Genomic DNA, 14,033 nt, shown 5'->3' on the forward strand with positions numbered 1-14,033 from the left:
CTTCTCTGCACAGACCACAATGCATAACTCTACCCTCATAGCTAACTCTTACCTTCTTACCACTGGACACAACACCCTCCCAACCCTCTCTCCTTCTCATCTTTTTGGGTCTGCCTTTTAGTTTTTTTTAATTAGTGGAGATAACACCAAGTCACCCTCCACATCTTCCCAAAAATCTTCCCCCCTTATCACATCCAAACAGTATGAATAAGTCTACATATATGTTTCCTTTAAATAACATGAGTGAACATAATCAATGGGATTCTTTCTAGCCTCTTGAATTGCAGTAACACCATGACAACAGGGTATACCTAACAAATCCCAGACTCTACAAGAACAGGTCCTTCTTTGCAGATTAACTGAACAAGATGTGCCCCTACCCTTTCAACATAAGTCTCCCTACCATCCCACAGAACAGTAAGCCCACATGATTCCTTAATTGCTTCATCTAAAATTTGTTTAGCTTTTGGAATAATAACAATATCTTGTCTTGACATAAGTTTGGAATAATAACAAATTTGTTCAGGCTTGGTAAAGGATGCATAAGTAAGATTTGACCTCTGATACTAGTATATTGCTCATTGAGCCCCATGAGAAATTGAGTGCGTTAAATGGACTGATCATGAGCCTCAAGTTTGGCATTGATGGTACAAGTACAATATTTATAGGTACATCTAGGTCCAGCAGACAAGCAATCTAACTCATTATGAATTGTCTTAAATTTCGTGAAATAAGCAGCAACAGACAATGTACTTTGTGTAAGGTGAGATTTCTATTTCCTGAGACTAAAGAGTTTAGGCACATTTGTTTGTGCATACCTGACCTGTAAGTCATCCCAAATTGCTATTGCAGATCTCATGTAGACTATACTGTTCCGTATATTGATGGAGACAGAGTTGAGTATCCAAGATGTGACCATATTGTTGCATCTAAGCCAGTGTGTAAGTAAAGGAGAATTGGCAGTAGGTTGCACATATTTGCCATCAACAAAACCAATTTTCAACTTAGAAGCTAATGCTATTTCCATGGATCTTTTCCACTGACTATAATTTTGCTCATCAAGAATTACAGTAGTTAAGATCATTCCTGGATTATTCGAAGGATGAAGATAGTAAGGATGATTAACATCAAGACTAGATTATGTGGATGTAGATGTCGATCCCATGATTGCAGCGGAATATGAAGATACAGTAGAGGTCATAGACTCATCAATATGTATATATGAACAATATATATTCAAAACTCTTTGAAGCAATTAATCAAACAGTTGATGTGCACTAGAACAAACACAATTTTTAATGACACAATTAACAGATATGTCTAACTCTAATGATGAACAACACAGAAACAGACGATGACAAGATCAAAAGAAAGAGATATAGACAAACTCATATGTACACCATCACCAAAGGCATTGATCATCATTGATGCACAGATTCAAGCTTTTCTTCAGAGAAGAAACAAGTTTATACTCGCAAAGTCACTGCCTTGTCAGATTGAAGCTATTCAACCTGGCTCTGATACCATGTCACAAGTATAAACTCTCTCTCTAATAATTGTTCTATATTGTATATTGCCAAGAAGATGAAGTTACATATAGTATTTTTATATCTACATTAGTGATGCTGAAATGAAGATGAAGAAAACAAGATCATGATATGAATCTATCTTGCTGAACTCTATTATACATCTTATATCTTCTAACTAACTAATTGCTTTTCCCGCTTCTTTTTCTGTTTGACTTTGTCCAGCTGTACTTTGACCATCTTATATTTTCTAACTAACTAATTGCTTTTCCCGCTTCTTTTTCTGTTTGACTTTGTCCAACTATACTTTGACTGAATTCTCCTGAATTGGCCTTACTTGCCACCTCTGCATCTATATATCTAACAACCTTGAGGTCTGTGGAAATCGTCTTTGTTTGCTAGAGAAGTATTATCTGACCGAAGTCTAGATTTATATTGACTGGAAATCGTCTTTGTTTGCTAGAGAAGTATTATCTGGCCGAAGTCTAGATTTATAGTCTCGTGGCATACAAACTAATGTTTTCAGCAACCATTTCTGTCCTGAGTGAGTGTCAGTGGCATTTCTGGTTAGTTACATAAATACCTTGGCTCCAGTCAATAACTATAACCGTAGTTTCTCTCGTAAAACTCAAAACTGTTAGAAATCCTTCAATATTTAATGACAATCTTACCAAAGCAAATCGATCAGAACAGGGTCAATTGTATTCACCTGCATTCAGTTAAAGTCATTGAGCGATGCTTTCATATAAGCGAAAAATGAATATTCATTATTTCCTTAACACTTTTAAGATATTGAAACTTGCACATTTGATGTTCATATTCTGGAATGAAAATAGGAAGTAGGGTGTTCATGTCGGATTGGTCGGGTCGCAGGCGTTTTTAGAAACCGATCAAATTACTTTAGTTTGAAAATTTTTAACCCAACCAATTTAAGTCGGTTTGGTCAAAAAATTCTAGAACTCGTACCCAACCCATTTATTCTAATATTTTTTTAAATCGATCAAATTTTTTAAACCTGTTTGAACGGCGGAAAAGAGGTCGGGGTTCGATTTGATCGGGTTGATCAACCCATGAACACCTCTAATATGTCATATTACGATTTGTTGCAAACAAACTGCTCCCAAACATAAAAACGTTCTCCGTAACATTAATATATATTATTCATACTGGCATATTGGGCCTTATTTTTCATCACATGACATTTTTTTATCATAGCTCAAAAACTGAGTTGGTATTTGGGCTGCTGAGTTGTGGGATTGAAAAGCCCAAAATGTTTCTCAGTCTCTGCATCTCCCTTGATGTTTTCATCAAACATTGCAAATAAGTAAGTTTCTATAGGTTTCCCTGGCCTCTTTGGTGTGCCATTTCCTCTCACGTGATTGATCAAGTTCCTATAATAAGTTCCTGCATTTTGTACACTTGCCTCTCTACCACCTGCAGAAGGCCATCCACTCTCTGACACAACAATCTCGACGTTCCGACCCCCAGATCTCTCAACAGCCGAATACAAAGTGTCTAGCAATGCATCAAAAAGGTTCCTGTATTGACGACTACCAACAGGATCCGTTACGACCACATTCGGTGCTGTAAACAGAGCGTATTGAAGATCGCTCTGAGGAGTCCCAATGTGGCTAAAATAAGGGTAAATGTTTGCTAGCAGTGGCAAATTATTTTGGGCTAAAAACCGAATGATCGGTTCAATGAACCCTTTCGCATTATCTTTGAACGAACCCTGTGACGGAGGAAATCCATCGGTGACACCTGAGTACGTAGCGGTGGAAACCTTAATTTGATTTTGCAGTCCTGCTGCTACAATCGCATTATGCACATTTCTCATGGCGGTGAGGACAAGATTTACGTACCGCGAAGTACCCCCATTGTTAGGATCCACTTCATTCCCGACAGCAATGTAACGAAATCTGACTCCTGGTAGGTAATTTTGGATGTTATTCCGAACCCATGTTCTTGCTCCAGCAGGATCTTGCAGTGATTGAAGCTGCGTGTTTGGCACGTCAAGAATGATTTCGATGTTCGATCCTCTAAGAGCTTGAAGTGCTGGCTGAACAGGATCGTAAAGTCTCATTCTTCGAATACCTTTGGCTCTGAACAAATTAATCGTTGCCTGTGCGTTTGGCAAATTATTTCCATTTCTCCCGTAACACACACCTACAGATTGCGCTCCTGTCAATTAAAATGCAGCTAGTAATTAGTATTTTACTATCATATATTATAAGCAATACTTTACAACGGAGAGAATTAAACCTGTTGTCTGAAAGCCAAGCACGAAGATCTCAAATAAAAGAAACACAAATTGCATACAACTCAGTTTCGACATTGAAAATGTAGTTTAGAAAGGTACTTAGAAGTTCAAATGTTGGCTGTATTAGTTTAAACAATCTTACTGCACTTATATAGTGTAAAGTCCCATAGCTATTGAAGACTTGCAACATGTAAGTCAACCAATAATGCGAATAATTTTCCATGGCCAAGCTTAGTTTTCAACAATCCGTTAAAATCCCAAACAGAAGACTAAATGCATACGTCGAATGACCATTTTTTTTCAAACGCGTCACCGTAAGTGTTGTCGTCATGTAAGGGAGTCTTTCAGGTCATATATATATGGTTTGCTTATTTTCCGTTGTGTAACAGCCGGAATCTAGCTGGATTCATAGTCTCGTACATGAAGGCAGATTTAAGAAGGCGTTTGGATGCACTATGAGAATGCGAATGGAGGATATGGGAATGAGGTTTAATGAGAGTGAGAATGAAATGGAAACGCAAGGCATATGATGAGTTTGATTTACCCACCAAAAGAGAATAGAACCACTAAATTGTTAATCTAAACACTATTGGTTTAAGATTTCGATTCACATTAACGGGTACATCAATCATCAACCAAACACCTCCTAATTACAAAATCATGATAAATTCTGCTCTTAGAATTTTCTGAATCTGCTACTGCTCATTCTTATGTAAAACTCATTTATGTATTCGAGTCAAAACTTCTGGTTAGATTGTTATATATGCAGTTGTTTATATTAAAAAGAAAAAATATAATTTAGTTCCAAAGAATTTAAAGAATTTTGTGTTAAATGTTCAAAAATATTTGAAATTGGACAAATGTGGACCAAGTCCATCACCAAGACATTTCTAAAATTGGACCAAATTGTATTAAATGATGTCAACATTAAAACAATATGTGACACATGAAATTTTCATTGTATTGAATTTTTTTTTGCGATTCTATGTGACGTCGTTCTAGACTAACGCTTGAAACTATTAAAATTTGTCAAACTCGCACATCAAAAATAAGTTCATATTAGATATACTATCTCCGTCCCTCCCGTTTGTTTAAAATAAGTCCATATTAGATATACTCCTCTATCCATCACATTTGTTTACATTTAGGTAATCACAGAGATTAAGAAAAATGATAAAATAGTGGAGAAAAGTTAAAAAAGTGAGTAAAATAGTGAGACTAATTAATATTATATATATAAAGTGGGTATAGTGGAGAGAAAACTAACCTCTTGGTCACAGGTTCGAATCCCACGGGAGGAGAATTTATGATTATGCCTCCTGAGCCAGAGTCTGTCGCTTAAATGCGGTTTACCTTGGTTCACATGGTTTGCAGGCTATTACGTGAACCCGTAGGGTTTACCTAGTGCGCACCCGAAGGGTAGCGGCTGCGGGTTACCTACGATAAAAAAAAAATATTGAATGTAATTATATTTTGTATTATAAAAATTTTACTATTTTTAGAAATTTTTGATAGATAAAGCATCCAAAAAGGAAAGTTTGCGAGAGGGACAGTGAGAGTATGATAGCATGATCAAATATTTTCGAAAAAAAGGTCCTTAAAAAGCTCATTGGAGAACAAATTCATGAGAAATTAAAGTGGACGACTTGTAGTCATATGCATATAGACAAGGACATCAATGGAGAAATTTAGCTAGCAACAAGCCATTATAAAGTTATTGCTCGAAATCATTCCCATTTAGAAAAATGTTGAGACGCGTGAGAAGGTCTCGACGAACAGTGTTGCCGTGTCCTCAGAGTTTCAATTTTTCCATAATGATTAACAGGCTGATTACACTCATCAATTAACGATTGTAGTCTGTTAAGTACTTGTCAAGATTTAATACTGTTGTCAATACGGGTTGCTGCGGTAGTTGAGATCTTGCCTCCCTGAGATGAATGATTTGATTGTTTGTTTTGATTGTTACCACTCTCGTAAACCATGCTGATTTCTGCAGATTGTGAACTGGGTGATATATTGAGATTATGAACTAGAGTTTGAATTTATATATGTGAGATAAATTGCACAAACACATTAACAATATAAAATTTTATTATTATCTTGGCTACAACATACATACAACAGAGCAGCAAACCAAGTGATTCAGTACATAGAAGGTCTCTTCTTGGCCTGACTTTATTATTAGCTACTTGATGCTTGAAAATAATGCGAATACTTTTTTAAAAACATGAAATTAAATTAAAAATCTTAGCTCAGAAACTGAGTTGATATTTGGACTGCCCTGTTGCGTCGAAGAGCCCGAAATGTTTCTCAGTCTCTGCACCTCCTTTCTGGTTTTCATCAAACATTGCAAACAAGTAAACTTGAACTAGTTTATCTGGTCTTTTCGGTGTCCCATTTCGCTTAGCATGAGTAATTAGGTTCTGATAATAAGTTCGTGCATTTTCTACACTCGCCTCTCTATCACCTGCAGAAGGCCATCCACTTTCTGACACAATGATATCTACGTTCGGACCTCCTGATTTCTCAACACCCGAATATAGAGTATCGAGCAATGCATCGAAAAGATGCCAGTATTGACGGTTACTATCCGGATCTGCAACAACCGCAGTGGGTGACCTAAACAGAGCATAATCAAGATTACCCTGAGGCGTTCCGAGGTAGCTGAAGTAAGGATAAATATTTGCTAGCAATGGCAAATTGTTTTGGGCTAAAAACTGAATGATTGGGTCAATGAAACCTCTTGCATTGTCGTGAAATGAACCCTTTGACGGTGGAAATCCACTGGTGAGACCTGAGTAAGTGGCAGTCGAGACCTTAATTTGATTTTGTAATCCTGCTGCTATGATTGCATCATGCACATTTCGCATTGCTGGAAGAACATAGTTAACATACTGGGAAGTACCACCGTTGCTAGGATCAACTTCATTTCCTACAGCAATGTAACGAAAGTTCACTCCTGGTGTGTAACTCTGAATATTATTTTGAACCCATGTTCTTGCTGCAGCGGGATCTTGAAGGGATTGAAGGTCCGGGTTTGGGACATCGAGAATGACCTCTATGTTTGTTCCTCTAAGAGCATTAAGTGCTGCCTGATCAGGATGGTATAATCGCATTTTTTCAATACGATTGGCCTTGAATAGATCGATTGTTGCCTGTTGAGATGGCAAATTATTTCCGTTTCTCCCATAACACACACCTACCGTTTGTGCTCCTACAAATTAAAACGAACCAAGTAGTTAGTCTTTTAATATTGCTATGTAACATGTTATAATTAATTTATTCGCGTATCTTAACTGGAAAATTCTACAAAATCTTATTTCTCTGCATATGTTCAATCAAAAACTTACTTCCTTATTCCAAGAGAGCAATAATTTTAAGTAATTATGCGAATTATAAACATGCGATATTATGCCTATGTTGAGAAAAAGAGAGAATTTGGAAACCTGTTATCCTAAATGCAGGCACTAATATTCCAAGAAGCAGAAGCACAATAGCTTGCATGTAACTTAGACTAGCCATAGAGAAATATAACACAATGAAATAGATTCAAATGTTCGGTGTAATAGATTCGTACAATCTACTACTCTTATATAGAGTTATCAGTATGAATGAAGCCCTACTAGCTGGCGGCATTCTGTACACCTAATTCTTAATTCTGTTATATCCCCCATGTCTGCAGTTCCTATTTTTTCCAACTCAGTCTCTTCATTTGGTCGTCGCAGTCGTTTTCTTGATAGTCTTTGATTTACTTATCTATCCATCGGTTAACTGCCAAAGTTCGGTTTGTAGTTTGAGCTAATCCATCTTTCTCTGGATGAGTCAAAACTTCTGTTTAGTACAACTTACTTGAAAACCTCGGCCTGCACTCTATACTACAGTTCTAAAAGTCTAAGCCGCCTGATACATATTTATCCAAAATTTTGTCTGAAAATGTAAAAGTCACCCATTCGGTTCGTCTTTATAAATTAGTTATGTGCAGACAAATCGTTTGTAATGTAGGGTGTAGTTAAATCCGGTAAAAAGGCAAATTTGGTGTCTGAACTTGGCTTGATTTGACAACATAACGTCTGTACCTTAAAAACTTACTAGTTGTAACCCGTGCCAACCAAGTACCCGAAATTAAAAATAATATATAGTTAAAAAAATCAAAATTAAGTGTAATTCTAAAATTTCACCCAATGCATGCATCTAATTATTTACTTATATAAATCTTATATGTTAACTTAGGAATACGATTATTTTGAAATAAACCGACGCTTGGATTTTCAGCAACAAATAAAAATTGAAGGAAAATAAAATTTACAAAGAGTAGAAGTTAATTTTTGTAGTTGAGATTTTATTACATAAAATTTTAAAAATAATTATATATTTTTCTAGTGAGCACCAAGATTTAGGACCTAAAAATTAGTATAGATAGTTGGTAACCCGTGCTAAACACGGGTCCGGGATTAAAAATATCGAATTAATATTTGTAGAAAATTATTCATAATCCGTGCGAAACACGAATTAAAATTAATATATTAATATCAATATTAAATTGGTACTTGCAAAAAATAGCCATGAGGTTAAAAAGAATCGAATCAGTTATGAAATTTCCCACTATAATTCTAGTTTTGCATTATTTTACTTGATATAAAAATCTAATATATTAGTTTTATTTTTGTGAAACGAATTTTATCTCTATCTTATGAACCAAATATATGTTCTTTAGATAATTTAATATTAATTAATATAATTTGATAATTATATTATAATTAGCCTTTTCAATATAGTTTATTTAATATTACATAATTATCGATAAAAATTAATTTACAAATTAAAAGTAAATAGATGTTATTAAACTTAATTTAATATTACTTAATATAATCTAAATATAGTCCATAAATTTGTTACTGTTAAAATATGTTTTTTAATTTAAATAAATAAACATGTTGATGGACAGTTACAAATACAATCGTTAAATCAATAATTTTGAGTTTAAAAGTTAATAAATGTTACTAAAATCATTTGCTATTACTTAATTATTTTTAAAATAATACTATAGAAAATAAAGTTTACAGAGAATAGAAGTCAATTCGTATTAATAGTTTACATTGTACCTAGTAGTTTTTCAAAATAAAAGTAAATATATATTTTTTTGCTAAATTAATATATGTTATTTTACTTAATTTAACGTAACTTAATAAATTTTTAATATAATTTATAAATAAATAAATTTTACAAAGAATATAAGTCAATTTGTGTTAGTAGTTAATTCGATTTGTGTTAAAAACAAAGTTAATTGACAATAGAAGTCAACTTAAATTAGGTAAGTACCAAAATTTGGTACTTTGCTACTTTGCTACTTTTAACACCAAATTATACATGGTTTCGATTATTAATAAGGAGTAATAGTTTTTCTAAAATTAAAAATAAATATAAGTTATTTTACTTAATTTAACGTAACTTAAATTTTTTTTAATATAATTTAAAAATCGTTTAAAAAATATTTTTATTTTATAAAGTAAATAGACAATTGAATGAATACTAACTAAAAATAAAATAAAATTTATAATGAATATAAGTCAATTTGTATTAAAAACAAAGTTTAATGAGAATAGAAGTCAACTTATGTCATGTAAGTACCAAAATTTGGTATTTTAGTACTTTGGTACTTTTAGCACCAAATTATATATTGTTTCGCTTTTTAATAAAGAGTAATAAATATAAGTTATTTTACTTAATTTAGCGTAACTTAATAAATTTTTAATATAATTTAAAAATCCTTTAAAAAATATTTTTATTTTATAAAGTAAATAGACAATTGGATGAATACTAACTAAAAAGTAAATAAAATTTATAAAGAATATAAGTTGATTTGTGTTAAAAACAAAATTTATTGAGAATAGAAAATGTTAGGTAAGTACAAAAATTTGGTACTTTGTACTTTTAGCACCAAATTATACATTGTTTGGTGTATAGATTTCATGTTAAACATATGCGCAGACATTCACATGGGTTGCTTCAAAGATCTGTAAGAGTTCATAGTTCAATTGAACTTCTGATGTATTTGTTTTCTGCATTTTCTAGCTAGAACTTTGATGTTATTGTTCGTACTATTCTTTACTAATTTACAATAAATCTTGTGAGTATGTGTTTCTAGGTAAAAATAATAGAAAATTTCTATTTGCATTAGAAAAATGGTAACATCTAGTTGTACAAGAAAGAAAATGATAACTTTCTGAAGATTGTTGTCAAGAGACTCAGATAACGAACAACGTTGACACTGACAACGAGTAAATCAGAAAAAGAAAATTCATTATGTTTAGCCATTAACACGTGCTTACAGCTACATACTAAGCTGCCACTCCAGAAGTATAGTTTTTCAGCAGCCTAAAGCTTCAAATTAAAGTATTATTTTTGCAGTACTGGATAAACGTGGTAGATCGGGTACTGATCAAGCCAACAAATCGACAATGGAGAGGATCGAACATATCTAACACAAAGAGCCGACGCAAAGGAAGTAAGCTGCAACACATGTTGGATCACAAAAGACATACGTCATGATAGCCAGCACAAGGCACGATAAACATACACCAAGGGGCTAACTTCTTTGATAAATACTATTTCACCACAAATTATGATTGAAATCTTTTAGAAAATTTGATAGGACCGTGTCATTCCACTGTTAACGACTGCTATAAGAGAGTAGTCAAAAACATGGTATATTCGACTGTATGCTCATGAATGATACTAAGTTAAGTTTGATGATGAAAATGATATATCGTCTTCAGTTGAGTAATCACTTTATATTTAACCCGATAATCTTGACTAAAGGTATAAACAGATATTGAAATAGCAAATGATAACTATTTAGTAAAACACTTGAGAGCATGAAACTGTTTCTTATTTAGTCAAGATAACAATGATCATGATGAGGATCAATAGACTACAACTAATGTCCTTATAGTCTGGATACAAGACAGCAATCCTAACAACCTCTACAAAATACCACTATGTCCCTAGTGTAAGACAACATAGAGGTCCCCTACAATATTAATGCTTAACCCCTGGTACAAATCCCACTCAGCTGATAACCATTCTACTAACTACAAGACAAAGACATTGGTGCCAATACATAAAATGTATTATGGTTTTTTATTTGAAAGTAAAAATATGGAGGGAAAGGATCACTTGCTCATTCCTTAATTTCATTACTCCCCCTCAAGTGGAGAGGAGGTTGTGCTGAGGCTCCAAGCTTGTGAATGAGGTAATTGTGCTGCTTCACAGAAAGTGGTTTTGTGAGCACAACTGCAAGTTGAGAGTGTGATGGCACATATGCTGTTGTGACTGCTCCTTCCAACACTTTATCCCTTATGAAATGACAATTGATCTCTATGTGCTTGGTGCGCTCGTGAAGAACTGGATTTGCTGCAATTGACAATGCAGCCTGGTTGTCACTCTTAATTACAGTTGGTAGCAAATCAAGCAATCCCATGTCTTTTAGAAGAGATGACATCCATGTGACTTCACAACAAGCAAGGGCCATGGCTCGGTATTCCGCTTCCGCTGTTGAGCGTGCCATGACAGACTGTTTCTTGGTCTTCCAAGAAATAGGAGATGATCCTAACAGAACACAGTATCATGATGTTGATTTCCTTGTATTGGGACAACTAGCCCAATCACTATCACAATACGCTGTGAGTTGTGCAGCAGAAGACGATGCTAACAAGATTCCCTGAGCTGGGTTATTTAATAGATATCGCTGCACACGCTTAGCTGCTTGCATGTGAACGTTGGTGGGTCTCTGCATGAACTGTGCCAAGTTATGAACAGGGAACGAGAGATCAGGTCTGGTTATGGTTAAGTAATTTAACTTACCCAGTAACCTTTGATATTGTGTTGGGTCTTCAAGAAAATCTCCCTTGTCCGGAGTCAAAGTTATGTGTGTATCCATTGGCAATTTGAGTGGTGTGGATGTTGTCATGCCAAACTCCTTAAGCGGATCCAACGTATACTTCTTCTGTGATATGAAGAACCCTGCATCAGTTCGATCAATCTCAAGTCCCAAGAAGTAACTAACAGGACCCATATCCTTCATGCTAAAATACGATCCCAACACTGATTTCAAGTTGCTTATGGAGCTTTGACAATTACCCGATATTAGAATATCGTCCACACAGATGAGTACTAGCATTATTGCACCATTATTCACTTGTGAATACAGACTATAATCCGCTTTAGAGTGGCTGAATCCAATTGATACCAGAGTCACTGATAATTTGTGATGCCATTGTCGAGACGCTTGTCGCAGCCCATATAGTGCCTTCTTAAGCCTACACACTAAATATGTTGTGCTTGTATCCTGACCAACGAGGCTTTCCACTTCAACTCGACTTCCCAGTCCACCATATCCTTGTGGCATTATCATGTACACTGTTTCCTCCAATTCACCATTTAAGAAGGCGTTTGAGACATCCAACTGGTGTACAAACCAGTTCTTTATTGCAGCCACTGCCAACAAGGCCCTCACAGTCGACATTTTCGCCACAGGGGCAAACGTCTCAATATAATCAATCCCATATTGTTGTTTGTATCCCGGAATCACTAGCCGCGCCTTGTATTCATCCACAGATACATCCACCTTGAACTTAGTTTTGAAAATCCATTTACACCCAATGGCTTTTCTATTGGGTGGCAATGTTGTAAACTCCCATGTGTGATTCTTTTCCAATGCTTCCAGTTCCAAATCGATGGCTTCCAGTCAATGTGGGTGTTTTACTACCTGTGAGAAATATAGAGGATCTGTTTGTGGAATAATAGCAGCCAAAAAATAATTAAAAGTTGGACTTACTTCCTGAGATGTCACTATCACTGCATTCATGGCTTTACTTGAGTTTGGGATGACAAAGTCACTCATCCACAATGGTTGCTTCGAAGTTCTGCCGGATCTTTTTTGTGCTTGTTGTTCAGGTTCTTGACTCATTTCATTTCTTGGTGATTCAGGTACACTTTCCATTTCAGTTTCACTTTCCATCGTGTTTTCTACATCATTTGTAGTTGCACTCTCGAGCTCATTATTGGTGACGATGTTCTCTTCACTGCACATAATTTCTGGTAGCTCATAATCATGTCTATTTCTTTGTCCAAAGGGCAATGAAACTGGCAGTGGTTCCATATACCTTTTGTCACCATTCTTGTTAAGTGGAAAGATGCTTTCATAGAAGACCACATGTCTAGAGACCATGGGTTGCATTGTTGTCAACTTTAGAAGTCTATAACCTTTTGTGTTGCTCGGGTATTTAATGAATGCACATGCTACTCCTCGAGGGGCAAATTTATCTCCGCCGTGATTGGAGTTGTAAGCCATAGCCAAGCAACCAAAAGCCTTTAAATTCTCATAATCCACCTCTTTATTGTACAGCTTCTTAAACGGAGTTTTGAAGTTCAATGCTGCATTTAGCAGTCGATTAATGATGTGTGTTGCTGTCAATACGCAATCCCCCCAAAAAGATAAGGATAAGCCTGATTGAAAATATAGTGCCCGAGCCACCTCCAACATTTGTCTATGTTTTCTTTCTACACGAGCGTTTTGTTGTGGTGTATACGGACATGAAGTTTGGTGTAGAATTCCCTTTCTTGTGAAGTGTGCACTGTATTCTTTATCAGCAAACTCCAAGGCATTGTCCGATCGTATGACTTTGATCTTCTCATTGAACTGATTTAACACATATTCTTCAAAAGCCTTTAATGTGCATACATAATCAGACTTATTTTGAAGCAAATACACCCACGTCATTATGCTGAAATCATCCACTATCGTCAAAAAATATTTAAATTTGCCTCTAGTGCTCACTTTATACGGCCCCCAAATATCAGTATGAATCAATTCGAATGCAGTTGAGGCATGTGAATCACTCACAGTGAAGCTCAACCTGGTCATCTTTGCCAAAGGACATGTGACACACACCTGCTCCTCCTTTTATGACATATAAGGCTTGATGTGACCAATATGTTGCATTTTTGATACTGATGTGTGCCCCAATCTTTGATGCCAAATAGTGAATTGATTTTTGCTTTCCACTCTTGTCTTTCCAACTTTATCGATCTGCTTTTCTTTTGATTTCAGTCCTGTCATGGCTACACCCACAGCAGTTGGTATGTCATGCCTTAAATAGTACAAACCTTGCTTCATCTCTCCCTTTCCAATCACCCTTTTCGATGAAGAGTCTATTATGAAGCAGCTGTTGGGGTTGAACACCACA

The 14,033-nt window shown here is 35.2% G+C and overlaps 2 protein-coding genes across 2 annotated transcripts; both read right to left on the reverse strand.

Moving 5' to 3' along the window:
* Nucleotides 1-2,661: 2,661 nt before the first annotated feature.
* Nucleotides 2,662-3,944, reverse strand: LOC141721592 (glucan endo-1,3-beta-glucosidase-like). The gene is made up of 2 exons (XM_074524566.1): nt 3,789-3,944; nt 2,662-3,707 (listed from the first exon to the last, which is right to left on the reverse strand). Exons 1-2 carry the CDS (start codon nt 3,859-3,861, stop codon nt 2,743-2,745), a joined length of 1,038 nt encoding a protein of 345 aa, XP_074380667.1. The 5' UTR covers nt 3,862-3,944; the 3' UTR covers nt 2,662-2,742.
* A 1,915-nt stretch (nt 3,945-5,859) lies between these two features.
* LOC141721593 (glucan endo-1,3-beta-glucosidase-like) lies at nt 5,860-7,452 on the reverse strand. The gene is made up of 2 exons (XM_074524567.1): nt 7,233-7,452; nt 5,860-7,000 (listed from the first exon to the last, which is right to left on the reverse strand). The coding sequence occupies exons 1-2, from the start codon at nt 7,306-7,308 to the stop codon at nt 6,039-6,041; spliced, it is 1,038 nt and encodes a 345-aa protein (XP_074380668.1). The 5' UTR covers nt 7,309-7,452; the 3' UTR covers nt 5,860-6,038.
* Nucleotides 7,453-14,033: the final 6,581 nt, after the last annotated feature.

This window comes from Apium graveolens, chromosome 4 (genome assembly GCF_009905375.1).
Source record: "Apium graveolens cultivar Ventura chromosome 4, ASM990537v1, whole genome shotgun sequence".
Classification (NCBI taxonomy): Eukaryota; Viridiplantae; Streptophyta; class Magnoliopsida; order Apiales; family Apiaceae; genus Apium; species Apium graveolens.

Coding starts and splice junctions, on each gene's coding strand:
- LOC141721593 (XM_074524567.1), bottom strand. CDS start 7,308: ATGGCTAGTCTAAGTTACATGCAAGCTATTGTGCTTCTGCTTCTTGGA. Junction 7,001..7,232: donor GCCTGCATTTAGGATAACAG/GTTTCCAAATTC, acceptor TTTAATTTGTAG/GAGCACAAACGGTAGGTGTG.
- LOC141721592 (XM_074524566.1), bottom strand. CDS start 3,861: ATGTCGAAACTGAGTTGTATGCAATTTGTGTTTCTTTTATTTGAGATC. Junction 3,708..3,788: donor GCTTGGCTTTCAGACAACAG/GTTTAATTCTCT, acceptor TTTAATTGACAG/GAGCGCAATCTGTAGGTGTG.